General features: G+C 44.6%; 1 protein-coding gene across 3 annotated transcripts in view; it reads right to left on the bottom strand.

The window, feature by feature from the left end:
* The window catches only part of LOC144608581 (hepatic and glial cell adhesion molecule-like), a 57849-nt gene extending 51380 nt beyond the window's left edge, over positions 1-6469 (bottom strand). For 2 of the 3 annotated variants that reach the window (XM_078426514.1, XM_078426515.1), the window contains exon 1: positions 6327-6469. In XM_078426514.1, coding sequence (XP_078282640.1) covers positions 6327-6411 — 85 coding nt within the window. In that variant the 5' untranslated portion in view covers positions 6412-6469. The remainder of the gene's footprint in view (positions 1-6326) is intronic. The other variant, XM_078426516.1, reaches the window with a different exon arrangement.
* Positions 6470-27379: the final 20910 nt, after the last annotated feature.

The raw sequence follows: 27379 nt of genomic DNA, 5'->3' as shown, positions 1-27379 counted from the left end.
GAGCAGTTAGAAAAGAAATAGGGTGGATCTGTATTTAATGAATCTTAGTGCAAAGAGAAGAATTACCTGAATTCACAAAAGCAGAATATAGAAATAATTTTGGTTGAGAGGACCAGAAGTCACCTATAACCCCACCAAACAGAAAATACAGGGTAAGACAGAGTAATGGCAGAAGTAATGGAATATAAGAAGATAACTGCAGATGCTGGTACAAATCGAAGGTTTTTATTCACAAATGCTGGAGTAACTCAGCATGTCAGGCAGCATCCGAAACGTCACCCATTCCTTCTCTCCCGAGATGCTGCCTGACCTGCTGAGTTACTCCAGCATTTTGTGAGCAGAAGTAATGGAAGCTTGTTAGAGAGTATGGCAACAATCGTGGGGGATTTAAATTTACATTTACAATGAAAAATCAAAATGGGCAAAGAAAGCCAAGATGAGGAGTTCATGGTGTTTTCCAGATAATTTCTTAGAACAGCGCATTCTGGAGCAGGCTATACTAGACCTGGTATTATGCAATGAAAAATAGGATTAATTAATGATCTCATCCAGGACCTCATTATTTGTTAAAGGTCTTATAAGTGAAGGAAATAATTGGTAACAGCAATTACACTATAAATTAATTTGACATTCAAATTAAGGGAGAGTACATGTATGTGTAAGGGTCTAAAGCTAGGAACTGGCAAACTAGTTAAAGAATCGATTAATCGAGATGGAGTGCAGACATTTGAGGTGAGTTTTTGGAATAAATCAAACATATGCAGTCCAACGAGAAAGAGAAATTCCAAGCACAGGGTTCACTAGCTGTGGTTAATGGGAAAAGATAAAGTATATAATTGTGCAAAGATAGTGGTGGCCAGAATATAAAAAGAAGCAAAGAATGTCTAAAAGATTAATAAGGAAGATAAAATGGAGTTCCAGACAAAGCTTGCCAGAAATATGAAAACAAGGGTTTTTTTACTTATGAAAATTAAGTTAATAAGTGAGAGTTGGCCCAAAAGAAAGAAAGTTTTGGAATCTTGTAATGCAAAATAAGGAGATAGCAACCAGAAAACTTTAGATGCTAGAAATCTGAACTGAAAACAGAAAATACTGGAATATACTCCAGAGATTAGGCAGAGAAATAAGGTTCAATGAACTGGAAAAGAGAGCAAACACAATGTCAATTAAAAAATATATTATTTTCTTCTTGGCACAGAAGCAAAGATGCTTTTTGAAGGCCTTACCTGTTTTTGCAGTTACCCTGAATGATGTGGGTGTAATCTGGTTGAATATTCTTCTATTCCATTTAAAGACTAAGTAGATTTACATCCTTGAATGTTTTTTTAAATATGACTGGTGGCACACGGTGGCGCAGCGGTAGAGTTGCTGCCTTACAGCGCTTGCAGCGCCGGAGACCCGGGTTCGATCACGACTACGGGTGCTGTCTGTACGGAGTTTGTACGTTCTCCCCATGACCACGTGGGTTTTCTCCGAGATATTTGGTTTCCTCCCATACTCCAAATACGTACAGGTTTGTAGGCTAATTGGCTTGGTGTATGTGTAAATTGTCCCTAGTAGTAGGATAGTGTTAATATGCAGGAATCACTGGTCAGTACGGACTCGGTGGGCGAAGGGCCTGTATCCGCGCTGTATCTCTAAACTAAAAAACTAAAGACTGCACTGCAGAAGGTATTATCAGTCATCTGCTGTTCATTTAGCACAACTATATCACAGATTCAGAAAGAGATATAGCATAGAAACATATCCTTTGGCCTACCAAGTGTTGTGAGTGGATGCGGAAGTGGAACCTAGCACTAGTGTGAATGGGTGATCGAAGGTTTGCATAGACTCGGTTCCCCAAAGGACCTGTTTTAATGCTGTTTTAACTAAAGAAGCAGGAGACCTAGAAATAGTAAATTTGGAAGTAGATATGTAATGTTCTGCTAATTCATTGTTCAGTTATACACGGCAATAAGGGAGGAATGCGTCAACAATCATGAATTAACTTCTGGATACAATTAGATGCATATTCAATGTATGTTAACTAAACAAATTTTAGTTAGGGAAGTCTGATTTGGAAGTTGCAGCCTTATCACAAGGAATGCCACACAATCAAAACTGAATGCTCTTTTTTCTCAGGATGTGTGATTTTGCCTCAGGGAAAGTTCAACCATATGTTTCATAAAGCTTCTTCAGCCCTTTATTTAAAATATATAACATTTTGTTATATGCGCATCAGGTGTTTTGCCATTATCCCCTTATTTGCGCATCAGGAGCTCTGCCATTAAGGATGTGAGTAATGTTTCTTCAAAAGGATTCATTAAGTTTGTATCAACTAATTTAAACCCGCTGATACAACTGCCGGCGTGACATTAACTGCCTCAAATTCTCCATGCCCCTGACTCACTCTAACCACTCCCCTCCTGAACGTACAGCCCTCCACTCACTCTGCAACAACCCCGACTTAGTAATCAAACCTGCTGAACGTCACCTCCAACGGGACCCCACTACTGGCCACATCTTCCCATCTCCTCCCCTTTCTGCTTTCCGCAGAGACCATTCCCTCCGTAACTCCCTGGTCTACTCGTCCCTTCCTACCTAAACCACCCCCTCCCCAGGCACTTTCCCCAGTAACCGCAGGAGATGCAACACCTGTCCCTTTAAGTCCCCCCCCCTCGACTCCATCCAAGGACCCAAACAGTCTTTCCAGGTGAGGTAGAGGTTCACCTGCACCTCCTTCAACCTTATCTATTGTATCCGCTGTTCCAGATGTCAACTTCTCTACATAGGCGAGACCAAACGCAGGCTCGGCGATTTCGCTCAATACCTTCCCTCAGTCTGCCTTAACCAACCTGATCTCCCGGTGGCTGAGCACTTCAACTCCCCCTCCCACTCCCAGTCTGACCTTTCTGTCATGGGCCTCCTCCAGTGTCAGTGAGGCCCACCGCAAATTGGAGGAACAGCACCTCATATTTCGCTTGTGCAGCTTACAGCCCAGTGGTATGAACATTGACTTATCTAACTTTGGATAGTTGTTCTGTCCCTCTCTTACCCTCCCCCTTCCCAGTTCTCCCACTGTCTTCCTGTCTCCACCTTTATCCTTTCTTTGTCCCATCCACCCTGACATCAGTCTGAAGAAGGGTCTTGACCCGAAACGTCACCCTTTCCTTCTCTCCAGAGATGCTGCCTGACCCGCTGAGTTACTCCAGCATTTTGTGATACCTTCGATTTGTACCAGCATCTAGTTATTTTCCTACACATCCTTTCTGTGTACAAGCACAAATGGATTTGCTCCTCCAAATGCAGAGAATTGAACAATCATTGACATGAAATATTAACTCTTGTTTTTTTTCTCATAGAGGAGACTAGACCTGTTGAGTATTTACAGCATTTTCTGTTTTTATTTTCAGTAAGTTCTTAGTGGCTTTACCCAGAGCTTGATCTTCCATTAATGTATTGCAGGAAGCCTTTATATTCCTTGTTTTAAAGTACTCCAAACCCCCAACTTTGCTTTCTATAATCTGTGCTCTTTTATTTATCAGTTTAGATTTCCTTGGTTTGGGAACTTTTCCTTTTCTTCACATTCCCTGAAACTTATTTATTTTTACCAACCTTGCCTGAATTAGACCTTTTTAACATTCCTATTGCCTCCATACCTGAACCTTAATTTCTACAATAATCTCACATTAGAGAAACCAGCCCCTCACGTAGTCAATAGACAATAGACAATAGACAATAGGTGCAGGAGTAGGCCATTCAGCCCTTCGAGCCAGCACCGCCATTCAATGCGATCATGGCTGATCACTCTCAATCAGTACCCCGTACCTGCCTTCTCCCCATACCCCCTCACTCCGCTATCCTTAAGAGCTCTATCCAGCTCTCTCTTGAAAGCATCCAACGAACTGGCCTCCACTGCCTTCTGAGGCAGAGAATTCCACACCTTCACCACTCTCTGACTGAAAAAGTTCTTCCTCATCTCCGTTCTAAATGGCCTACCCCTTATTCTTAAACTGTGGCCCCTTGTTCTGGACTCCCCCAACATTGGGAACATGTTTCCTGCCTCTAATGTGTCCAATCCCCTAATTATCTTATATGTTTCAATAAGATCCCCCCTCATCCTTCTAAATTCCAGTGTATGCAAGCCTAATTGCTCCAGCCTTTCAACATACGACAGTCCCGCCATTCCGGGAATTAACCTAGTGAACCTACGCTGCACGTAGGTTCAGCGTAGGTCAAGCATAGGCAACTGGTTTCTACAGCTCAATCTCCCCCCAAATTCTGAATCTTCTAGCTGGAAATTCTGGCTTGCAAGTACTAAACACATGATACAGTGACATTGGCTAGTTCTAGTCAGCTTCTTTGATAAAAATGGAATTGCCTACAGACTAAACACATAGGTGTTGCGATACGTGTTTGATGCAACTCAACAGAGATAAAAATTTCACATGAGCCATAATATCCTGTCTCAACCAAAAGCTTCTGAACTACACTAAAAAAGTAACATACTTTTGGACCTCTTCTCAACTATTATATTATAATTGTTTACTTATTCCACTTACTCAACTATGATTAAGTTACAAAAAATTCTGTTCAACATTGTTCCTAAAGTAATTGACCTAGTTGCAATAATTTAATTTCAAAATTGAAATGGTAATGGAATGCTGACTGCTATTCTTCATACTTTATTCTGACCCCCCCCCCTCTTTCTAACCCAATATATAAATGATCTTTATTCTATCCGTAAAGGTCCAACAGTGGCATGATCACCTTTGGAATGTGCATTCCAGAAATGCCTCCAACACCCAATCATCTAATGTCTACAGCTTTCAACAGGTGCTTTGAAATATTTAGCTGCACCCCTCCACCAAATCATTGTCAAACGTTTCTACTGTCTAGACCCAAGTGTGTTGATTTTGAAGGACACACAAAGATAAAAACAGGATTTTAAAAACCCATGCCCAATTATCTTGCTATAGTCATAAAGCCACATTTTGCATAAATTTAACTACAAAAATTATAATTGATTATAATTTATATAAAAATCCAAATATTGAATGTAGCGGAAGCTGAATCTTGAATTTAAAAAATAATAATCCGGTGTGATTATTTAGATTGTGTCAGTGAGCCCTTGAAGTAATTCCAGTTGAAGGTGCAATTGGAAATTCGATTTTTTTCACTGATTGTATAATGAACTTCCAGGTGAACTACTTTTCCATCAGATTATATCAGTACAGAGCAAGAGGAATCTATGTTTGATACTTTAACAATGTTCAATTAGTTGATCTCAGCAGCTGCTGTCCGGAACTCGATTCACTTCGCTGGATAAAGGGAGGGGATATTTATTTGCCGTTTTTGATCCTACCCTTCTGTTCACTTCTCCCAATTAGAGAGTGCATTAGTATGGATACTACTATGATAAAATTATTTAGCTGCACCCCTCCACCAAAACATTGTCAAACGTTTCTGCTGTCTAGACCCAAACACTAACAATCTTTTTTTGCAGGGAGCCAAAAATGGACATCACCCATGCAAAGCCCAGACATATCAGACATTTTATTATAAGGCATAAGGAGAAAACAGAAGATAAAATTGAAAGGTAAATGGTATGAAAATATTATTCCAATTAGCTATCAGTATAAATTGCCAGGTCATGAAGTTCATGAATGTTTCATGATCAGACAGTTCTCAGAATACTCTGAAATCCCTAGCAAAATGTAGGCCAAAATTATATTCCAAAATAATAGGAGGGTCCAGCTGAAGTGCGATGAGATGGTGTTTTCTAATTAAAAACACATCATTATCCCAGTGTGAATGTCAATGCTGAAAGAGTTAAAGACCAAACAAGTGCGCAGTAAGTGCCCACACAGATCTGTGAGACCTCCAGTCTCTGCAAACTGATTACACTATCTGAATATGACAGACTGGATCAACATGAACCCTGGTCAAGAGCAAGAATTTACGCCATCAATGCACAATACAGACTTTCTATTAGTCTCACTTTGGAAATAATACAAGAAGTATGTCATTGTGAAAGGCGGGCTGTTTAGAGTGGGTTATTGAAATGGTTTCTGTCTACGAGATGCAAAAACAAAGGAAGTTATTTCATGGGGTGCCTTAGAAACGATTGTATTTAACAAACAGAAACACAAATAATCATAAAAAATAAAAAAAAAGGCTTGTTCAAAGTTTTCTTACGCTAGATCCGCTCCAATGCTGAGATAACGACCATAACAAGAGATCAGCAAGCGAAGCGAATAAACTTTACAGCAGAAGAGATGCATGAAAATTGAACAATATGTTACATTATCATATTTATAAAAGATAGAATAAAATATCCATCCTACCTGACAGTGCTAGAAGAAAAAATAAAATGTTGAGTAAGTGTGGAGTGGCGAAACCTCTTGAGAATACTTCCTTTTCTGCCTTCATTTTCGGACTAACTCTGGGTCCTTCCTGATGATGATTTGCATGATTTGTGCAAACAGGGCACGTCCTTAGTACCACTAGGAGTTTTCGACAGACCTCAGCTCTGCCAAGCTCCTGAATAGGATAGTGTTCTCTAATTTATTACCAAGCTTTCAGCACACAGAATCCATGCCAACTTCAGCAGGGATGGGGAAACATAAAGATGTGGAGATCTTGTCCTTACCCTTTACAGAAGAATGGAACCTCTTAAGAAAACATGGAAACTGATATTTGAACTCAAAGCCATCTCCGGCCAGTGCTTGATGTTCATTACCCATGAATGTTTTGACATGAATATTAACCATTCACATTCCTGGGTTTTCAAGGAACACATTAAATTTCCTGAAGAAGGGTCTCGACCCGAATCGTCACCTATTCCTTTCTCCAGAGATGCTGCCTGACCCGCTGAGTTACTCCAGCATTTTGTGTCGACCTTCGATGTAAACCAACACCTGCAGTTCCTTCTTACACATTCAATTTTCTCCCTAATTTATCCAACCTTTTCTCAGAGAAATAGTTTTCCTTTTTGGAACCATACATCACACTGACCCATACCTTCATAGAATCACAGAAAATTTGCAACACTGGATAGGATAACATACAATAGCCCCACCGTGAACATATTAGTTAATAAGGTGTTTCGAGCAATAGGATCCTTCAACAATAGGTCACTGCTGATTATTACCCTTTAAGTTAACTTCCAACTACTATATAAATGTATCTGTTTCTGTCTGTACCATTCTTTTATTGGATGAAATAAATATTTTATCATCTCCCCTCCTTCCACCAATTACTTTAAATCTCTGCCTTTGATAGTTGTCCCCTCAACAAAAGAAAATTCTATTTAGGCCAATCTTAACATTATACCTCAATTAAATCTCCACTCAGCTTTATCTGTTCCAAAGAAGACATGCTTAGCTTATCTATCCTTTCCCATAACCTTTGCAGGATTTTGATTTGAAATGTTGACTATCCCTCTAACTTCCGAGATGCTGCCTGACCTGCTGAGTTTCCCCAACTGTTTGTTTGTTGCGAAGGTGGACACAAAATGTTGGAGTAACTCAGCGGGACAGGCAGCATCTCTGGAGAGATGGAATGGGTGACATTTCGGGTCGAGACCCTTCTTCAGAATAGGAAACGTCACCCATTCCTTCTCTCCAGAGATGCTGCCTGTCCCGCTGAGTCACTCCAGCATTTTGTGTCTACCCTCGATTTAAATCAGCATCTGCAGTTCTTTCAGACACTGTTTGTTTGCTGCTCATGTTTGCAGCATCTGCAGTCTCTTGTGCCACCGCTTCCTTAACTACAGTTTGCTATGCTAGCAACATCCTCATAAATCTCTTCTGTGTCATCGAGTGTTTCTAATAATATGGTGATCAGAACACTACATCGTACTCAATTGCGATCAATCTAGCATGGTATGAAGTTCTAGTATCACTTCCCTGTTCTTATATTCTTTATCTTGGCTAATAAAGAAAAACACCTCGGGTCAATCTTTTTATACCTCATAAGATTTTTAAACCACTTCGTCGACACTTCATACAGCAGGACATACGTCAAAGGTCCCTTTGCTTTATGCTCAACAATGCCCATTTTACTATCATACTAGTAAATCTCTTCTGAACCTGCTTCTATCGACTGACATCTATTATAAACCTACTAACTCCCACAGATCTCTAGATTACACTTCCTCCCACCCTGTTTTTTGCAAAGACTCTATCTCCTACTCCCAATTCCTCCGTCTACATTGCATCTGCACCCAAGATGAGGTGTTCCATAACAGGACATCTGAGATGTCCTCATTCTTTAAGGAATGGGGGTTCCCCTCATCCATCATAGTGAGGCCCTCACAAAGGTCTCCTCGATATCTCGCTGCTCCCCCCTTACTCCCCCCAGTCACAACTAGAGTCCCCCTAGTCCTCACCTTTCACCCCATCTGAAATCGCATGCAGCACATAATCGTCCAACATTTTCGCCATCTCCAACGGGATCCCACCGCTAGCCACATCTTCCCCTCTCCATCCCTTTCCGCTTTCCGCAGAGATCATTCCCTCTGCAACTCCCTGGTTAACTCGTCCGTTCCCACCCAAATCACCCCCCCCCCTCCCACCCCCAGGTACTTACCCCAGCAACCACAGGAGATGCAACACCTGTCCCTATACCTTCTTCCTCGACTCTGTCCAAGGACCCCTACAGTCTTTTCAAGTGAGGCAGAGGTTCATTTGCACCTCCTCCAACCTCATCTACTGTGTTCTAGGTGTGGACTCCTATATATCGGCGAGAGCCAAGCGTAGGCTCGGCGATCGTTTCGCTGAACACCTCCACTCAGTCCACGTAAACCTACCAGATCTCTCAGTTGCTAAACACTTTAACTCCCCCCATTCCCATACTGAACTTTCTGTCCTGGGCCTACTCCACTGTCAGAGCGAGGCCCAGCGCAAATTGGAGGAACAGCACCTCATATTAGAGAAGTCAATAGTTAGAGAACTTCAAGTAACCCTTGCTTTCCCCCTCTCTCCATTCCTCCCCCTTCCTAGTTCTCCGACCACTTACTGTCCCCATGATTAAATTTTATATCTGTATGCTTCGTTGTCAACTTCTCCTCACTAATAATGAGCTATTCTACATTTTCCTTGAACTCATTCCCTTTGATGTCTCGTTCTCACACCTTACACTTCCTTATCTCCATGTCTCCCTCTCCCCTAACTCTCAGTATGAAGAAGGGTCTCGACCCGAAACATCACCCATTCCTTCGACCAGAGAGGCTGCCTGTTCCGCTGAGTTACTCCAGCATTTTGTCTCTATCTTCTGGGTCCTAAAACGCTTCCTAGGTTCAATACCTAAAATAGAACAAAAATGCCCCAGATGTGCACAACTAATTATTTACCCCATATCTTTCTGCTTTCAAAACCATAGATTCTGTATAGACTTTAAAAATTATCGAGAGAGCTTTTGAGCACATTAAATATTGCTGAAAAGATTTTAGGCCTGTTTTTGCAATTTATTTGACAAAGTCCACACAGAAAACTGATCAGAAACATTAAAGTCCATGGGTTCCAAAGGAAATTGAGATTAAATCTAATATTGGTTCAGTGGCAGGAAATAAACAGCAATAGTTGGTGGTTATTTGCAAGTGTATTCCACAGGGTTCAAAGTAAGATCTCAAACTCTTTATGGCTTGAATAATTTGGATGTAAAATATAGGAGCCGTGATTAAGAATTTAGATGCAATACCAAAACTATTGCATGTGGCTAATAGTGTGGGAGAAAAAAGCTGTATACTTCAGAAGACTGTGTTAGGTTCACCTGATGGGTAGAAAAGTATCAAGTATGCAGAAGTGTGAGTTCTAAGAAGGGCAAAAAGAACATAGCATATAATAAAATATAGGGAACTGAGAAGTGTAGTGGATCAGGTCCTCGATACATAGGTACATTGATCCTAGAAGAGAGTGGGACAGTTATTTAAAGTGGATAAGGCGCCAAACACTATGTTAACCACAAATACTCATATTTGGTGGTCAAGTCAACACTGAGATTACGACAAAACCATTTAAAACACTAGTTAAGGTACAGCGAGAGTGATGCATACAGTTCTAGTCACTACATCATCAAGTGGATGTGATAGCAATGGAAAGGATGCATAGGAGATTTATGAAGATGCTGGCATAGCCAAACAGGTTTAGGTTATGTGGAGAGTTCAGCAACATTGAGATTGTTTTTTTTAAGAACAGATGAGACAGAGGGAAGATTTAGAAATTACTAGACCAACTGGACCCGTTGGGCCCAAACCTCCCCTGCATTGGTGCAGCACCCTCTCCTTCCCCCCCTCCCCACCCCCCCCCTCCCCACCCCCCCCCCTCCACCTCCCTCCACCCCCCTCCAGTCTCCCTCTTCCCCCTCCCTCCTCCCCTCCCGTTTCTCCACCCCCCACTCCATCTCCCTCAACCCCCTTTATCCTCCCTCTTCCACCCTCCCTCCCCCTCTCCCCTCCCTCCCTAGGAGATGGATTTTAACTTTAAAATGTGAATAACTTTTAAAAAAATAACACCAATTTCAATGAAACTTCTTCCATTAGCACCAAAAGGTCGACGATGAGTAAGGTGGGACAAAAATTGTCACGCTATCATATACCGTTTTGGCTGTAGTACAGGAACAAACAAACAAACAAACAAACGAGAGTTTTAGTATATAGATGAGAGGCACGGGAAATGCCAATTTCCAATAGTGGGACTTTAATAATTACATAGATTTAAGGTAATCTTGAATAAGTTAATGTAGAATGATTTTGCACAAAATCCTTTACATAAGGATGGTCCTTCAATGCTGGAAAGGATGGCGAAGGCAGGAAGACTCCATACATTTAAAAAGTACTTGATTGAACATTTGATTAGTAGTAACATTGCAAATCTACATCCATATTTATGAGCAACCCATGCACTCCTTTTAATCTACATTTTATATTCAATCTCTTTTGCCAATTGTCATAATCTGCCCAATATCCCTCCCCATTAAAATGACCAATTATTTATCTGCTATCCTTTCTCCAACGTTCACTGCTGGTTAAATAATAGTATCTCCTCTTACAAATTCACAGCATACTCCCAGAGTTGTTTTATATACCCCCAGGGTTAGGCCACAATTTGGAAATCTTCAGCATTCAAAATGTAACTCAATTAATTCTGAATTTAAACCTATTAGTACATCTGAAACAAATGTGAGCACACCACACGATACGCATGTCAAAATTATGGTCTTGTCTGTATCACAAAAATTATGAAAGAATGAGTAAGCACAATTTACTTTTCAAATCATGTTCCTTGCATGATTCAAGCACAGATGATGTAGCATTGTGATGCAGACAGTTTTAATGGACATCATATCCATTAATACACCTTTTTCTCTTAATATATTTATGAAACTTCAGCGATAAACTTTAATTAGCCAAAAGAGAAATTTGATATTTTAAAGCATCTGTCTTCTTTCTTTGGATCTCTGTGGTTTTTATAGCTCTCCTGGCCTGCTGCTTTTCTACTTATTCTTGCAATTCATTCAACATTTTCAGCATTATGTCCACTTCATTGGCAATAATTGCATAACTCTGCACATTATATCTTAGCATTTTTGAAGTCGGTCTTTAGGAAAGGCGCCTTTAAAAAGCTGGAAAGAGTGCAGAGAAATTTTTTGAAGATATTGCCAAACTCAAGTGTGATGTATACATGCAACAATATGGTAAAGCTACGTCTGCGCATTGCAAAAATACACAGAGAGTTAAAATGGTGATCTTGTATCCAGACGGGTCCTGTTTTGGTCTCTAACTTAATGCGTGCTTTTGAGAATGATACTGAGTAGAACGTATCATTAATAGGCGATGTGTATAAACTTGTTTTGAAGTTTCACCTGGTGTCTTGCTGTTGTGGCCACCATGGCTATTTTTGGCTCAATAGGGGAATTTGATGTTGCACATGGCGACTGGGTGCAGTACGCCGAGCGCATTGAACATTACTTCCTAGCCAACGACATTACAGATGCGGGAAAGAAGAGGGCCATCTTGCTTTCCGTGTGTGGAGGACCAACGTACAGACTCATCTTGAGTTTACTTGCTCCACCGAAACCTGGGCAAGTCGAATATTCTGAGATTGTGCCAACAGTCACGAATCAAGAAGGTCCCGAAACCATCGGTCATCGTCCAGCGTTACAAATTCAACTCTCGTCGTCGTCAGCCGGGTGAGTCGGTCGCGGATTATGTGGCCGAGTTACGTCACCTCGCTGAACATTGTGCTTATGGTTCGAGTCTCAATGAAATGTTACGTGATCGTTTGGTGTGTGGGATTGATGATGACCGCATTCAGTGTCGATTATTGTCGGAAGCCACGCTTGATATCGACAAGGCACTCGGTATCGCCACCGCTATGGAGACGGCAGACCGCAACATGGCTGATCTCCGTGACGGGAAACAAAAGCCAAGCGAAGCGATAAACAAAATCGCGAAATCAAGGGGGCCTCACAGTGGTCAGCCCAAGCGGAGAACCGTAAGAGGATCATCGTGTTATCGCTGTGGTGGCTCTCCCCACTCTGATCCGAACGACTGTCCAGCGAAACAGGTGGATTGTTTCAACTGCAGGAAAAAAGGTAATTTCTCACGAGTGTGCAAGTTGAGTGGGAAAAATGCTCAGAGTGGAAGGAAAAAACAGCAGAAAAAGCAGTAAGCCGGAAAAACGGCAAAAAGCCACCAACTGACCGAGGAAGGTGATGTGTATAGTCTTTATCATACTAAAAGTGCGAAGAAGAAAGTTACTCCTTTCAATGTGGGGGGAAAGACTATCCCCATGCAAATCGACACCGTAGCTGGAGTTACGCTGATGAGTGAAGAGACGTGGAAGGACCAGTGGCGAAAAGGTGAAAGGTTACGCCTTCGTGATAGCACCGTGGTTCTCCGTACTTACACTGGAGAGAAAGTGGAATTGTTGGGAGAAAGTTCGGTGCCTGTCTCTCACAACCAGCAAACAGTGACGCTCAAGCTGCTGGCAGCGAAGGGGGCGGGGCCAAGCCTGTTTGGCCGTGATCGGTTGAAAGTTCTGTTACTCAACTGGTAGGAGTGCAGAGCCTCCTCTCCAAATACAGTGACCTCTTCAAAGCGGAACACGGGACGCTCAAGGGCGTCGAAGTTGACATCTACATCGACCCAGCCATACTACTGAAATTCATCAAGGCTCGACCAGTGCCGCTGGCCCGTCGCGATCGCGTTGATCGTGAATTATATCGCCTACAGGAAAAGAAAATCATAGAACCTGTTCAACACTCGATATGGGCGGCACCGATTGTCTCCATTGACAAGGCAGACGGTAGCGTGAGAATCTGCGGAGACTACAGGTTAACGGTGAATACAGCAGCTCGATCTGATACATATCTGATACCTCGGATTGATGAGTTGTTTACGACTCTGGTGAAGAGGAAGCAGTTCACCAAACTTGACCTGTCGCACGCTTACCAGCAGTTGGTTTTGTCGTCCGGATCCCATGAACTGGTGATGATAGATACCCATCGCGGTTTGTTCCAATACACCAGAATGCCGTTTGGCATTCCAACAGCACCAGCTGTATTTCAGCGTACGATGGACAATTTTCTGGCGGGGATTTCTGGAGTTGCTGTGTATCTGGGCGATCTGCTCGTCACAGGTAGTTCCGAGGAAGAACACCTCGACAACCTCAAACAAGTCCTCCACAGGCTCCAAGATGCAGGCCTACGACTGAAATGGGAAAAATGCGCCTTTCTTGTCAATGATGTCCAATACCTGGGCCATAAGGTGAGCGCTCGCTGAAGGGCTGCAGCCAGCGGATGAACGAGTCAAAGCCATCAATTAGCTGGCTGATTGAAGAACGTCAGAGAACTGAAGGCGTTCCTTGGGATGCTAAACTATTACGGCAAATTTCTGCCTAATCTCTCAACTATGCTTGAACCGCTTCATCAACTGCTGCACAAAACGGTTCGATGGCACTGGGGACCAGCTCAGTTGAAGGTGTTCGCACAAGCTAAGCAAGGCCTGAAATCGTTCAAAGTTCTGACACACTACGACAGCAACAAGCCGCTCGTTGTCTCCTGCGACGCCAGCCCTTACGGAGTAGGGGCAGTGCTGTCACACGTCATGGAAGATGGCACGGAAATGCCAATAGGCTACGCTTCACGCAGTCTGAATAACGCCGAACGCAACTACTCGCAGCTGGATAAGGAGGGTCTAGCCATAGTCTTCGGCGTCAAAATGTTCCACACGTACTTGTACGGACGACAATTCGTAATCAACACCGACCAGAAGCCGCTTCTTGGGTTGTTCAGTAACGACAAGGCCATTCCGCTAATGGCTTCGCCGCGAGTGATTCGCTGGTCGCTAACACTGGCAGCGTACGATTACGACATCGTGTACAAACCGGGCTCAGCCAACGCCAATGCAGATACGCCAATGCGACTCCCACGACGAGCGAAGGTATCGCAAGCGCCAATACCAGGAGAAATCGTCTTTCTGATGAGCGGGTTGGAGAAATTGCCCATCACTCCGTCACGTGTTCGCACCATGAAGCAGAGGGATCCGATTCTGTCTCGTGTTCGCGAATACATCATGAGCGGGTGGCCAGACAAACCACCAAATGATGATTTCAAGCCTACTTCAGTCGCAAAGTGGAGCTGAGCGTTCACGAGGGTTGTCTTCTCTGGGGTAGTCGTGTTGTACTACCACCCCAATGTCGCTCGCAAATGATCGAGGAAGTGCATGATGCCCATCCGGGAATTGTGAAGATGAAAGCGATCGCTAGAAGTTGTGTGTGGTGGCCTAGAATCGATAAGGACTTAGAGCACAAAGTCCGAGCATGTTCAGAATGCCAAATGCATCAGCGGGATCCGCCCAAAGCACCATTGCACTTATGGGAGCATCCTAGTCAACCGTGGTCGTGAGTTCATGTCGATTATACCAGCCCGGTACAGGGAAAGATGTTGCTTGTTCTCATCGACGCATATTCAAAGTGGATTGAAGTGCATATCACAAGCGAATCAACCAGTGACGTCACTATCGACAAGCTTCGCTTCGTGTTCGCGACACATGGCCTTCCGCATACACTGGTTTCTGACAATGGCCCATGTTTCACTAGCGAAAAGTTCGAAAAGTTCATCAAAGCGAATGGCATTCGTCATGTCAAAAGTGCGCCATACCATCCAGCAACCAATGGTCTCGCAGAGCGCGCCATGCAGACGGTGAAGGCAGCACTCCGCAAGATGTCGGGACCGCTGCAAACGCGTGTCGCTCGATTCCTCATCTTGTATCGTTCAACGCCGCAAACTTCTACAATGCAAACGGCGGCTAAAATGCTGATGAAAAGGAAAATGCGCATGCGTTTCAACATCGCGGTACCAGATGAAAGAGCGACCATTGGTGACAAATAATTCTCGCAAACGTTGCACCACGATTCGCGCCCAGCTCGAGAATTTGAGGAGGGAGAGAGCATGCTAGTGCGTAACTACGCGAGAGGGGAGAAATGGGTATCAGGACGCATCGAAAAGAAGCTAGGTCCTGTCTCGTAGATCCAGGCCGAGGTTTACGTCAACGGTGTAGAAATCTGGAAAAATCACGCAGACCAGATTCGGAAACGCGAAATCAACTCTCCCACAACCAACGAAACAGGAGATTCGATAGATTTTGACATGGGTACGCCCACAGTGCGCATGAAGATGTCAACAAAAAAAGCGTTGCACATGAAAACTTCGACGAAAGCAACCACGATGACACCGTCGAGGACGCGACATCAGAGCGCAACGAAAAAAGCAATTCAGGGCGTAAGCAGTACCCAAAGCGAAATAGAAAGCGACCGGATTACTACCGATTCTGAAAACGGACGATTTTGACAACGAACTTGACTATACGGACTCGGTTATATGGACAATGTAAACGTAATGAAAATTTGGTTATCATTAATGGAAAGGATTGTAGCATGAATACTCTTATTTGGCATTTTGGGTTGGTTAGGTTATTTGGTTGATAGAATTACATTGAAGATGATACTCACATTCAAAATAAGAATTGGATATGTAAACTTTGATTTGGATTTAATTGGATACAAAATGAGGCATATTTTTGGACTTACTTAAATTGGGTTTTGTTACAGAAAAATACTTTGGAAACATAATGGATATAAAGATCATTATGATATTGGATTGTTTTATACGTATTAGTATGCTTTAGATGGAAGAAAATTATCACAATTCTAAGGGGGGAGATATGTGATGTATACATGCAACAATATGGTAAAGCTGCGCCTGCGCATTGCGAAAATACACAGAGAGTTAAAATGGCGATCATGCGTCCAGACGGGTCCTGTTTTGGTCTCCAACTTAATGCGTGCTTTTGAGAATGATACTGAGTAGAACGTATCATCAAGGGCCTGAGCTACTGGGTGCACTTGGGCAGACTAGGACTTTATTCCTTGGAGCACAGGAGTCTGAGAGGTGATCTTACAGAGGTGTATAAAAGCATGAACAGAATAGATAGGGTGAATGCACAAAGTGTTTTTCAAAGAGTAGGGAAATCAAGAACTAGAGGGCATACGATTAAGGTGAGAGAACAAAAATTTAAAAGGAACCTGAAGGACAGCTTTTTCACCACGAGGCAGTTTCAATAACGACCTTTAAAAGACGTTTGGACAGGGACATTTATAGGAAAGATAGAGGGATATTAGTCAAACATGGGTAAATGGGATTAGCTTAGATGGGATAACTTGGTTGACATGGATGAGTTGGGTCGAAGGGCCTGTTTCTGTGCTGTATGACTATGATGCTATAAGGTGCTGGACTGTATTGTACCAAATATTTTGATGATTATTTCATACTTTTAAATTTAGACTTAGTCATTAGCAATTTAGCCAGATAACATCATTTTTATTCTAGTCTGTAAAACTTTGCTTTAAAATATTAGTTTATAGTTCCTCATCTTCCTTTACACATTCAGTTATATATAGTCACAGCATGGAAACAGGACCTTCAGCCCAACTTTCCCATGCCAACCAAGATGCCCCAACTATACCAGCTCCACCTGCCCGCATTTGGCCCATATCTCTCTAAATCTTTCCTATCCATGTACCTGTCCAATTGTCTTTTAAATTTCGTTGTAGTGCCTGCCTAAAAAAAACTCCTCTGGCAGCTCATTTCATATATCTACCACCTTCTGGGTAAAAAGGTTGCCCCTCAAGTTCCTATTGAATGTTTTTCCTCTCATCTTAAATGAATATCCTCTGGTTCTTGATCCCCTTCTCTGGGTAAAAGACTCTGCATCTTCGGCACTATTTGCCAGAGAATTTGTTATTTTTGGATTGTTAACTAATCTTTGTTATTTGTCTCTAAATTGGATATCGCTGGTTCCACTGTCGTTTTCAAAATTCAGAAGTAGAATACTCTCAAATATTTCCCAGAAATTCATTTCTCATTGTATACAATTGCTTGCCTTTGCTGGAACCCCACACAAATTCGCAGTGGACTCATCCACATTCTTGAACACATTGCGGGAACTCTTGAGCATTCTCCAAATACCTCTTTATTAATTGTCTAGTAATATCTTACTGAACTATCTCAGAATATTTTTATGTTGAAGGTGTTATATACATTCTAGGTATTGTTAATGTTATTCTTTATGAGCATGAGCCCCAACTTATCATTTTGAATTTCGTTAGTCCCTTCAATACCATCTTCCAAGTCTACATATTTCCTACTATGGATTTGGCTAAAAAACAAAGTCATTGAAGGCCCTTGGTTATTAAGAGATTAATGAGCCTTTCATCAGCAATCTGTCTCCAATTACTCACCAAGAGTTTGAAAAGATTGGGAATCAGCACTGAGCAGTCAGGGAGAAAATATAATTTACTTCTCCATTGCTTGATATTTGAAACTTGCATTACAAAAATTGATCGGCAACATCTTTAACTGCCTATATTCCACTCATTCTGGTAATAAGTGTATGGTAACTAACAGTTGTGCATTTTGTGGCAGGAATGAATTCTTCTTTTGAATAGGCTCACTTGAGCATAATGGAATCAGGGTCAACGTTTGATCCTACAACAGATTTGTAGTAACAAGGTTTCACTGTGTTGTGTGTTATGCAACATTGATTGGCACAGAACACAAAACGAGTGGTACAGGAACTTACAGTATTGAGGTCAAGAACTAAAGGCTTCAAAACACGACCTGCCAAAAGGAAAGGCTTATTTGTTGCTTTAGATCTTCTATTTGAATGTTTAACCAATATAAAATACCTCCTTTAGTCAAGGCACATGCTTCTATCTAAATTTTAGAAATAAACTGAGAGAATCAATGTTCTGATCACCTCACTATGACTTCAACTCTTTTGTGAGACAGCTTTCTGTGCTCAAAAGGGGGCTAATGTTGTGATCTGGAGCTGAGCACGAATAAAGAAGTAAAGAAAAGGCACATGGAGTTCCCATAGTGATACGATGTCTGTTCATTTTAATGAGGGGCCAATGACTTGAAGAGGGGGAGAATGAACAGAGTGGAAATGTCTTTGGCAAGAAAGCAATTCATCTTTTAGGCAGAGGTAAAAAATTATATACTTGAAGTCCCATCTGCAAACAATATCAACATATACAAACCACAAATTATTAAATTACAGCCAAGCAGTTGCAGGCCTCAATTATCAAGGAGTTGCTTTGAAATCATTACAGTTATGACTGCGGGTTTTACTAAACTCCAGAAAGGAAGCTTGAAAATGGACTTGAAGTAGGCTCCGTCGGTATCATGTTATTTAACATAAAAGGAATACATTGCTGTGGATTTCTGTGTTGGTTTAACTGTCACTATCCATCATGGATATACTCCCAAACAGAAATAGGGTGGGACTGCCAAATCTAGAGCCCCTGGATTGCAAACTGTCTACTGGATAAAGAAACTGATGCGAAATACCAATGTATCAGAAATCCTAGAGAAATACAGATACAATAAGATTTTTTTTTCAAGTACAGGTCCACCACCCATTTTCCAGTATGATCCGGCCCTCCTTTCATCCAGACAAAATTAAGAGAGCGCACTTGAAATCCCCTCGGACATCCCATGAATATGTGGCACCTAAGCCGGGTGAGGGGACTGATCTTGAGCTCATCAGTCATATTCGCTCTGGAACCGAGCCGTAGTCTGGCCACAGCCGATAGCCGATTTCTGAGGCCGACTTTGCGCAGATCCTTGGCCCTCCTAGACAACCTAGGCCAGCGTTTCTCAACCTTTTTACCCTTGCGGAACCCTTGAAATAATTTTCATGTCTCAGGGAACCCCTACATAAAAATCCGTCACGTGCAGCTCCTGTCCACTGACCACTAAAAGCCATTTCACACTGGCGTCATATAGATGTCGCTAAATATATTCCCTATGATTATTATACTTTAAAATTATATAACAGGTTGAAGACTTTATTATAATACCCAAGAATTTTCAAAGAATATGCCGTGCGTGTATAATAAAATTACAAATATGAAATTAAACACATAAATTACTCAAAAATGCATTTACATATGATTATCAAGGATGTGCATTTCTGCTCTACATTGGTTCTCGTCCTGGGGAAAACAAACCCACATATAATCACTAATTGCAGTAATTTAGAGTATAATGTCATCTTGCTTATTGAAGTACATATTGAAGTACTTGTTGAAGTAAATTCGCACATTAATTGATAATCAGCCTAAAAAGGTGGTAATTGGCTTTTCTGCTGTGTTTAATATTTTAATCCCGTCTTAATGAATTAATATATTTAGATAATCTTGCATTTAAATCTAATATTTACATCACGGTTCCACCACTGATTTTCTGGCACTCTTGGTTCCAGAGCTTTGCTAGTTTATCCATTTTACCTGACCAAAGGAGGTCACGACCTCCGAGAGGGGTACAACGGTACCGGAACGGTCCACCTAGGCTGCTGGGGGATGGCCGGGGGTGGGTTGAGATTCCGCTCTGCAAGGCCGGCCAAGGAATTAAGCTATGGGGATAGATGTGCTGGCTCCAGCTGGGCTGGAGTTCTAGAGCCCCGACCGCAGGTTGCAAATTCAACCCACCGATCGGCCGTGGAAGTCCCGATGAGGTCGAGATTGGCTGCCTTGCCCAGCCTAGGTGCAACATTTTCGGGGAGACTTCCAGGGCGGGGGGATTTCAAATGGGCTCTCGTAATTTTGTCTGTGTTTACAGAGGCGCTGGACCCACCAGTTGCTGGAAAATCGGTGGCGGGCCTGTACTGAATAAATAACCGAGAATTTTCACCCAATCTTTTCAGATTTGCATGCAATACTCAACTTTTAAAAAGTGCATTTGATCTGGTTTGAAATGATTAGCGGCTATTTGTCGCGGAATCCCTAGCGACCACTAGCGGAACCCTAGTGTTCCGGGGATCCTCGGTTGAGAAACGCTAACCTAGGCTGTCTAATCTGGCCCTCATCGCGACTACCAAGGGCAACCCGTTAACCGGTGCCTTGGCTGCCTGCGCAAGAAATCCAAGTTTTGCTGTAAAATTAGTTTACATTGAATTTACATTTTATTTAAGTTTCTAGCAGTCCATGGTACTTTTGAGACGTGGGAGGGGTATAATTAGGGGGTCAGAGGTACGGTTGTATTGTAGCGACCATAGAGAATGGTCCGGGTCGTCGAACCCTCAGATTGGCCAGCGAGGTCACGTGTGAACGCGACCATGGGGATTGGTCCAGAGAGCGACATCGCTGATTGGCCAGCGTGGTCATGTGCGCTTTTGGCGCCCGAAATGTTCAGTTCGGCGAAGTCTTCGAAGAAGACAGTAAGTTTTTGATGGTTGTCCTTTACCTTGTTGTTTAACTCTGTATTCGAATATTGCGGCTGCAATAAACTTCTTCTACAACCAACAAGTTTTCGGACTCGCCATATTGGTGACCCCGACGTGATCTGCACGATCACCGACTATGCAGGGACACGACGCCTCGTTGTTGATTGCCGCGCCTGGCACACCGGAGTTAAGCGCGGGAAGCGTTCACCTTCCGTTGTTTTGGACACATTCACCGCAATCTTGGTTTGTCCACACCGAAGCTCAATTTCATATTAAGAAGATATCGGACGACTCGACGATGTACTACTACCTCGTCAGCGCTCTATCACCGGAGACGACCACACGCGTGATGCGGTTCGTCGTTAATCCGCCTGCGGAAAACAAGTACGAGGCCATGAAGAAAGTGTTACTGCGAACCTTCGGGTTTAATAGGCATGATTGCGCTGCAAGACTTCTGCACCTACCGGACCTCGGAGATCGACGGCCGTCCGTTCTCATGGCCGAAATGATGATGCTAGCCGGTGAGCATACGGATTGCCTTATGTTCGAACAGGCATTCCGAGAGAAGCTTCCTGAGGATGTCCGACTGCTGCTCACGGATTGTTCTTTTAAGGACCCCGAAGCATATGCAGCGAAAGCGGACGCGCTCATAGCGGCTAAAAACAAGGCAAGCGGTTCGATCAACAAGGTCTCGACATCAGTGACCACGCCATAGCGACATCAAGATGGCGCCGCGTCTCCCGCCAGTTCTCCGAAAGCCCGCCAAAAAGATCCGCACAAGCGCGGCTGGTGCTATTATCACCTACGATGGGGTAGCGAATCCCGCAACTGCCGCTCACCTTGTACCTTCGCGGGAAATGCCTCGGCTGGTCGGCGTGGACTGGTAGGGCCGGACAGGCCTGTTTCCATGCTGTAGTTGTTATATGTTATATGTTATATGTACATAGGGACAGTTACGATTGGCCAGAACCGATGCCTCTACGTCCACGATCGATTCACGGACACAGAATTTTTGGTGGACACGGGAGCCATCGTCAGTATAGTGCCGCCGACCGACCTCGAAACCAGAACGGGTAAGACAGGTCCCACCCTCATCGCGGTTAATGGCAGCCCCATTCGCACTTTCGGGATACGGAAGATGTCCCTTGTGTTAGGCCTCCGCACATACGAATGGCCATTCATCATAGCAGACGTCAGACAAGCGATCCTGGGCGCAGATTTTCTCTGGGCTTTTTCACTGGTCCCTGATGTCCGCGGTAACGACCTCCGACCCTCCGCCGGCAAGGAGCCCGTCGCTCCGACAATCGCCTCCCCGCCCAGCCCTACTGTCCAGGCCGTCGTCGCGGCCCCTGACTCGTATGCTGAGATCCTGGCGGAGTTTCCAGAGCTGCTCATCCAACGTTTTGACACGCCTTCGGCCAAGCACGGCGTGGTCCATCACATCTGCACCGAGGGCCCTCCCGTTTTCGCTCGGGCCAGGAGACTACCGCCAGACAAACTGGTGGTGGCACGGGCAGAATTTAGGAAGATGGAGGAAATGGGAATTGTCCGTCAGTCCGACAGCCCGTGGGCCTCGCCGTTGCATATGGTCTCCAAGGCATCTGGGGGGTGGAGACCATGTGGCGATTATCGGCGTCTCAATGCTGTCACCACGGCTGATCGCTACCCCATACCGCACCTACAGGACTTTTCGTCTGGGCTGGAAGGAGCGGTGGTGTTCTCCAAAATCGATTTGGTGCGAGGATACCACCAGATTCCGGTGCGTCCGGAGGACATACAGAAAACCGCCACGATTACTCCGTTCGGGTTGTTTGAATGGTTGCGTATGCCTTTCGGTTTAAAGAACGCGGCACAGGCTTTCCAACGACTGATGGACCGTGTGGGTCGGGGCTTACCCTTTTTGTTTATTTACTTAGACGACATCCTGGTCGCCAGCCCCTCAGTGCAGGAACACCAGGTCCACTTGCGGACTGTGTTCCAGCGGCTCCAAGACCACGGGCTCATTATCCAACCCTCCAAGTGTCAATTCGGCCTTCCTTCTCTTGATTTTCTAGGGCACAGAATTACCCCTGCCGGCGCCTCCCCTTTGCCCGACAAGGTGGAGGCTATCCGGGCATTTCCCAGGCCCACCACAGTAAAAGGACTACAGGAGTTCGTAGGCATGGTTAACTTCTACCATAGGTTCGTTCCGGCAGCTGCGCGGGTCATGCGCCCGCTCTTCCAGTGCCTTGCGGGAAAACCGGTAGAGTTGATATGGTCCCCGGCCGCAGAGTCGGCTTTTACAGCAGCTAAGGCAGCATTAGCAGACGCCACCATGTTGGTCCACCCGAGCCCCTCCGCCCCCACGGCCCTGACGGTTGACGCCTCTGACGTGGCGGTGGGCGGGGTCTTGGAGCAGCAGGTCGGTGGCCGTTGGCAGCCCTTGGCGTTTTTCAGCCGGCAACTAAATTCGGCTGAGCTGAAGTATTGCGCATTTGACCGAGAGCTTCTGGCCCTCTATTTAGCTGTTCGTCATTTCAGGTATTTCCTTGAGGGCCGCCCATTTGTGGCCTTTACGGACCACAAACCATTAACATTTGCATTTTTCAAATTGTCTGACCCATGGTCGGCCCGCCTGCAGCGGCACCTGACTGCTATCTCCGAATTTACCACCGATGTTCGTCATGTCGCGGGTAAGCTTAATGCCGTTGCTGACGCCCTGTCTCGACCTGCTTTTTCCCCTATTTCGGCGGTGGACTGCGAGGTGGATCCCCAGGAGCTTGCGGAGGCACAGCTTCTAGCGGATACCGCTTCGGCATACCAGTCCACCACTTTGGGATTGAAGTTGGCTCAGGTAGCCTGCGGGTCGGAAGGCACGAAAGTCTGGTGTGATGTTTCTCTTCCCCGTCCCAGGCCGGTAGTACCGCCCTCCCTTCAGCGCCGGGTTTTTGATGCCATTCACGGGCTGGCGCACCCGTCCATCTGCTCCACCTCTGCTTTGGTAGCAGCTCGGTTTGTCTGGCATGGCCTACGGAAACAGGTAGCGGGTTGGGCGCGTTCCTGTGTTCCCTGTCAGACCGCTAAAGTCCAGCGCCATGTCCAGCCCCCCGTACAGGAGTTCGAGGTCCCAGCAGTTCGTTTTTTCCACATCCACGTGGATTTAGTCGGGCCTTTGCCTTCCTCCCGGGGCTACACCCACCTCCTCACGGTGGTGGATCGGTTCACCCGGTGGCCAGAGGCTTTCCCATTGTCTGATATTTCGTCAGCGTCTTGTGCCAGGACTTTGGCCCTCCATTGGGTAGCTCGTTTCGGGGTCCCGGCAGTTATTACCACTGACAGGGGGCCGCAGTTCACTTCGTCCCTCTGGGCCGCGCTCGCAGAACTGTACGGTTCCAAGTTACAACCCACTACTGCATATCACCCCCAGGCAAATGGACTTGTAGAACGGTTCCACCATCAACTTAAGGCGTCCCTCAGTGCAAGGCTTGAAGGCCCGGACTGGGTAGACCAGCTCCCCTGGGTTCTTCTGGGCATCCGGACTGCTCCTAAGCTAGATCTCGGTGCGTCGTCTGCGGAGCTAGTATATGGCTCGACACTTCGAGTACCCGGAGATTTGTTTCCGGACCCTTCAGACCAGCTGCCTACAGTCCCATCAGTTTTAGCATCTCTCCGGGCACGGGTGGGTTCCCTGGCTCCAGTTCCGACTTCACGTCATGGGTGTCCCATGGTACATGAACCGCCTTCCCTGAAGGACTGTGAGTTTGTGTTTCTGCGAAAAGATTCCCATCGCGCCCCGTTGCAGAGGGTCTATCAAGGGCCGTTCCGGGTTTTGCGTAAGGGAACGGCTACCTTCACCTTAGACATGTGCGGCAAGAGTGAGCTCGTCTCGGTGTCCCGGCTCAAACCTGCACACTTGGATCCGGATCAACCAGTCCTGGTCGGCCAAACCCCTAGGAGAGGCCGACCTCCGTTAGTTCCGCTCAGTCCAGGACCCCCCGTTCTGGCAGTTCCTCTAGGACCCCCCGTTCCGGCAGTTCCTCCAGGACCCCCCGTTCCGGCAGTTCCTCCAAGTCCGGAACCCCCGGCTCCTGTGGTTCAGGCTGCCCCTCTCCGTACTCGTTATGGTCGCGAAATCCGGCTCCCTGCTAGGTTCCGTACCTCGGGTTCTGGGGGGGGTCATGTAGCGACCATAGAGAATGGTCCGGGTCGTCGAACCCTCAGATTGGCCAGCGAGGTCACGTGTGAACGCGACCATGGGGATTGGTCCAGAGAGCGACATCGCTGATTGGCCAGCGTGGTCATGTGCGCTTTTGGCGCCCAAAATGTTCAGTTCGGCGAAGTCTTCGAAGAAGACAGTAAGTTTTTGATGGTTGTCCTTTACCTTGTTGTTTAACTCTGTATTCGAATATTGCGGCTGCAATAAACTTCTTCTACAACCAACAAGTTTTCGGACTCGCCATAGTATCAGTATTACATGACCTCTGTTGGTCCGGTAAAACACTTAATACGCAAGGCTTTGGAAGCAAGGGTGCTAGAAAAACGGTCGTGGACCTGTATAAGCAACTATTGTTCTAGCAATTATTTCAATCAATATTTCTCTGCTGCAAATGTAATTTAATCATGAAGCTTACAACTTGGACCACAAATAAACATTTTCGGAATGGAAACTTTGTTGCCAGGTATTGCTTATGGAGGTTGGGATTGGAAATTAGGATTGGAAGGTCCTTGATACAGGATTTACGTAGAGGCTTCCGGAAGGTGGGGGAGAGTAGAAGAATTCAGAAGAGGCGTTGTTTTCAGTGGGATGTATAATGCAATGGGTAGAGTGGGACAAGAGTTTATTGAATAAAGTGATTACATGGCATCAGATTGGAGTCGATACTGGGAGTGGGTGTGAGAGGAGGGTATGCAGGTCACTGTGATGCCAAGAGGAGGCCTGAATGATAAAGGTAGGTGACTTACCTGACATGTGTCCCAATCTGATGCTGTGGTGGTGAAACCATATCACACAAACTAACCATAAATGATTTCAGGATAATGTGGCCCACATTCTCTCTAATGCCCTGGAGTCAGAGGCACAAAGATGTCGCACACCAGCAGGTGCTCTGATGAATTTTCCCAGAGTAATAAAACTCACTCAGAAATGGTTTCACACCAGAAATAAATTATTTTCAATTGCGTAATGCTGAAAAATATACATTTCTAGGCAAACAGCTCTCATTAATCATTACAACAGCTCTCATTAATCATTACAACTTTTGTTCAACTTTTTCTTAATTTAATAAAACATAGGCAGGGATGGTATTCAAATGCTTGAGACAAGATATTTGAGTCAAATGCCATGTTACTTTCAATTGCAAGCTATCATCAACACCATCTCTGCTATGTAATACTTTTTTACTGGGTCAGACGGATAGAGGTTGGGGGTGCCAAGTATGTTACTCACTACTTTAATTTTGTTCCCTTCCAGATGAATATTTATGGTGACCATAATATAACTGGGAATTAATCTGTCCTATACATCCTACAAAACAGAGGACAAATATAGTGTGTTGACTACTGCCTAATTTTCAGCTAAATATGCCAAATTCAGCAAACATGAAAGATTAATCTCAATAGCTTAGTAGCAGTTATATATATCTTAATTTTTTTAAGATCAAGAAAAATATGATAAAAACAAGATCAACAACTGTACGTTTGGTACTTGGGAACAATTGTCTTGCAGCACTGAATTTCTCTTCTGTTCATGAAAGTCCACAGTGACATCTGACTTGCAATGGCTTTGTGATATAAAATTGATCAGATCGGTCAGCACTGTACTTCATGTACTCCTGGGTGCAGTGCCACTGATTATCAGGATTCCCATTCACTGCTCTAAAATAATTTTCAGCGTCAGGTTCAATATCTGGTTGAACTCTGGAGGGCAGTATGATACCAAGGACATGGACAACTATTTTATCAGCATTATTGTTTTACTGGGGGAAAATAATGAAATTCTAAAATCTAAAGTAGAAACTAATATGCTGCATGTCTGTCTCTGTAAATTGATGTCTTATGTTGTGTGATACATTTTTTCACTTTTGATGCATTGCTATCATGCTTGGATTATAAGAAAAGCATAATAATTACCTGCCTCAGAAGGGAACATAAAATTGACAGACCTCCAAGACATTTTACATTTTAAGCATCCATTCCCTTCCTCCTCTCCTCCCCCCCCCCCCCCCCCCCCCCCCATTCTGGAAGAATAGCATCTTATATTCCGCTCAAGTAGCTTACAACCCAACAATATGAACCTAAACATGTTCTCCAGAGATCCCATCAGATATGCATGCACTTCATAGATATAAGCCGGAGCCTGGCCAGGACTCACCCCATAGAGCCCAGTCCCTCCATGCACCAGTCTCCCAACCCCTGCAGAGTAGTTCCACAGCAACGGAATAAGTGGCCCCCAGCCAGCAACCGGAATGAATGGCTGCAGTTTGTCAAAGACGTGAGGCTTTGCAGGACGCTCACTCTGCAAAGTCGTCAACCGCGAGCGAAGTCGCAGAGAAAGCCACTTGATGGCTTTGGATTAAGAGGGCTGATCCGTGGCGGTTACTGCTGGGACGCAAGTCGGGGCCTGATCAACCC

Source organism: Rhinoraja longicauda, chromosome 32, assembly GCF_053455715.1.
Source record: "Rhinoraja longicauda isolate Sanriku21f chromosome 32, sRhiLon1.1, whole genome shotgun sequence".
In the NCBI taxonomy this organism is placed as follows: Eukaryota; Metazoa; Chordata; class Chondrichthyes; order Rajiformes; family Arhynchobatidae; genus Rhinoraja; species Rhinoraja longicauda.
The sequence above is the reverse complement of the archived record's forward strand: the minus strand, read 5'-3'. Positions and strand labels throughout refer to the sequence as shown.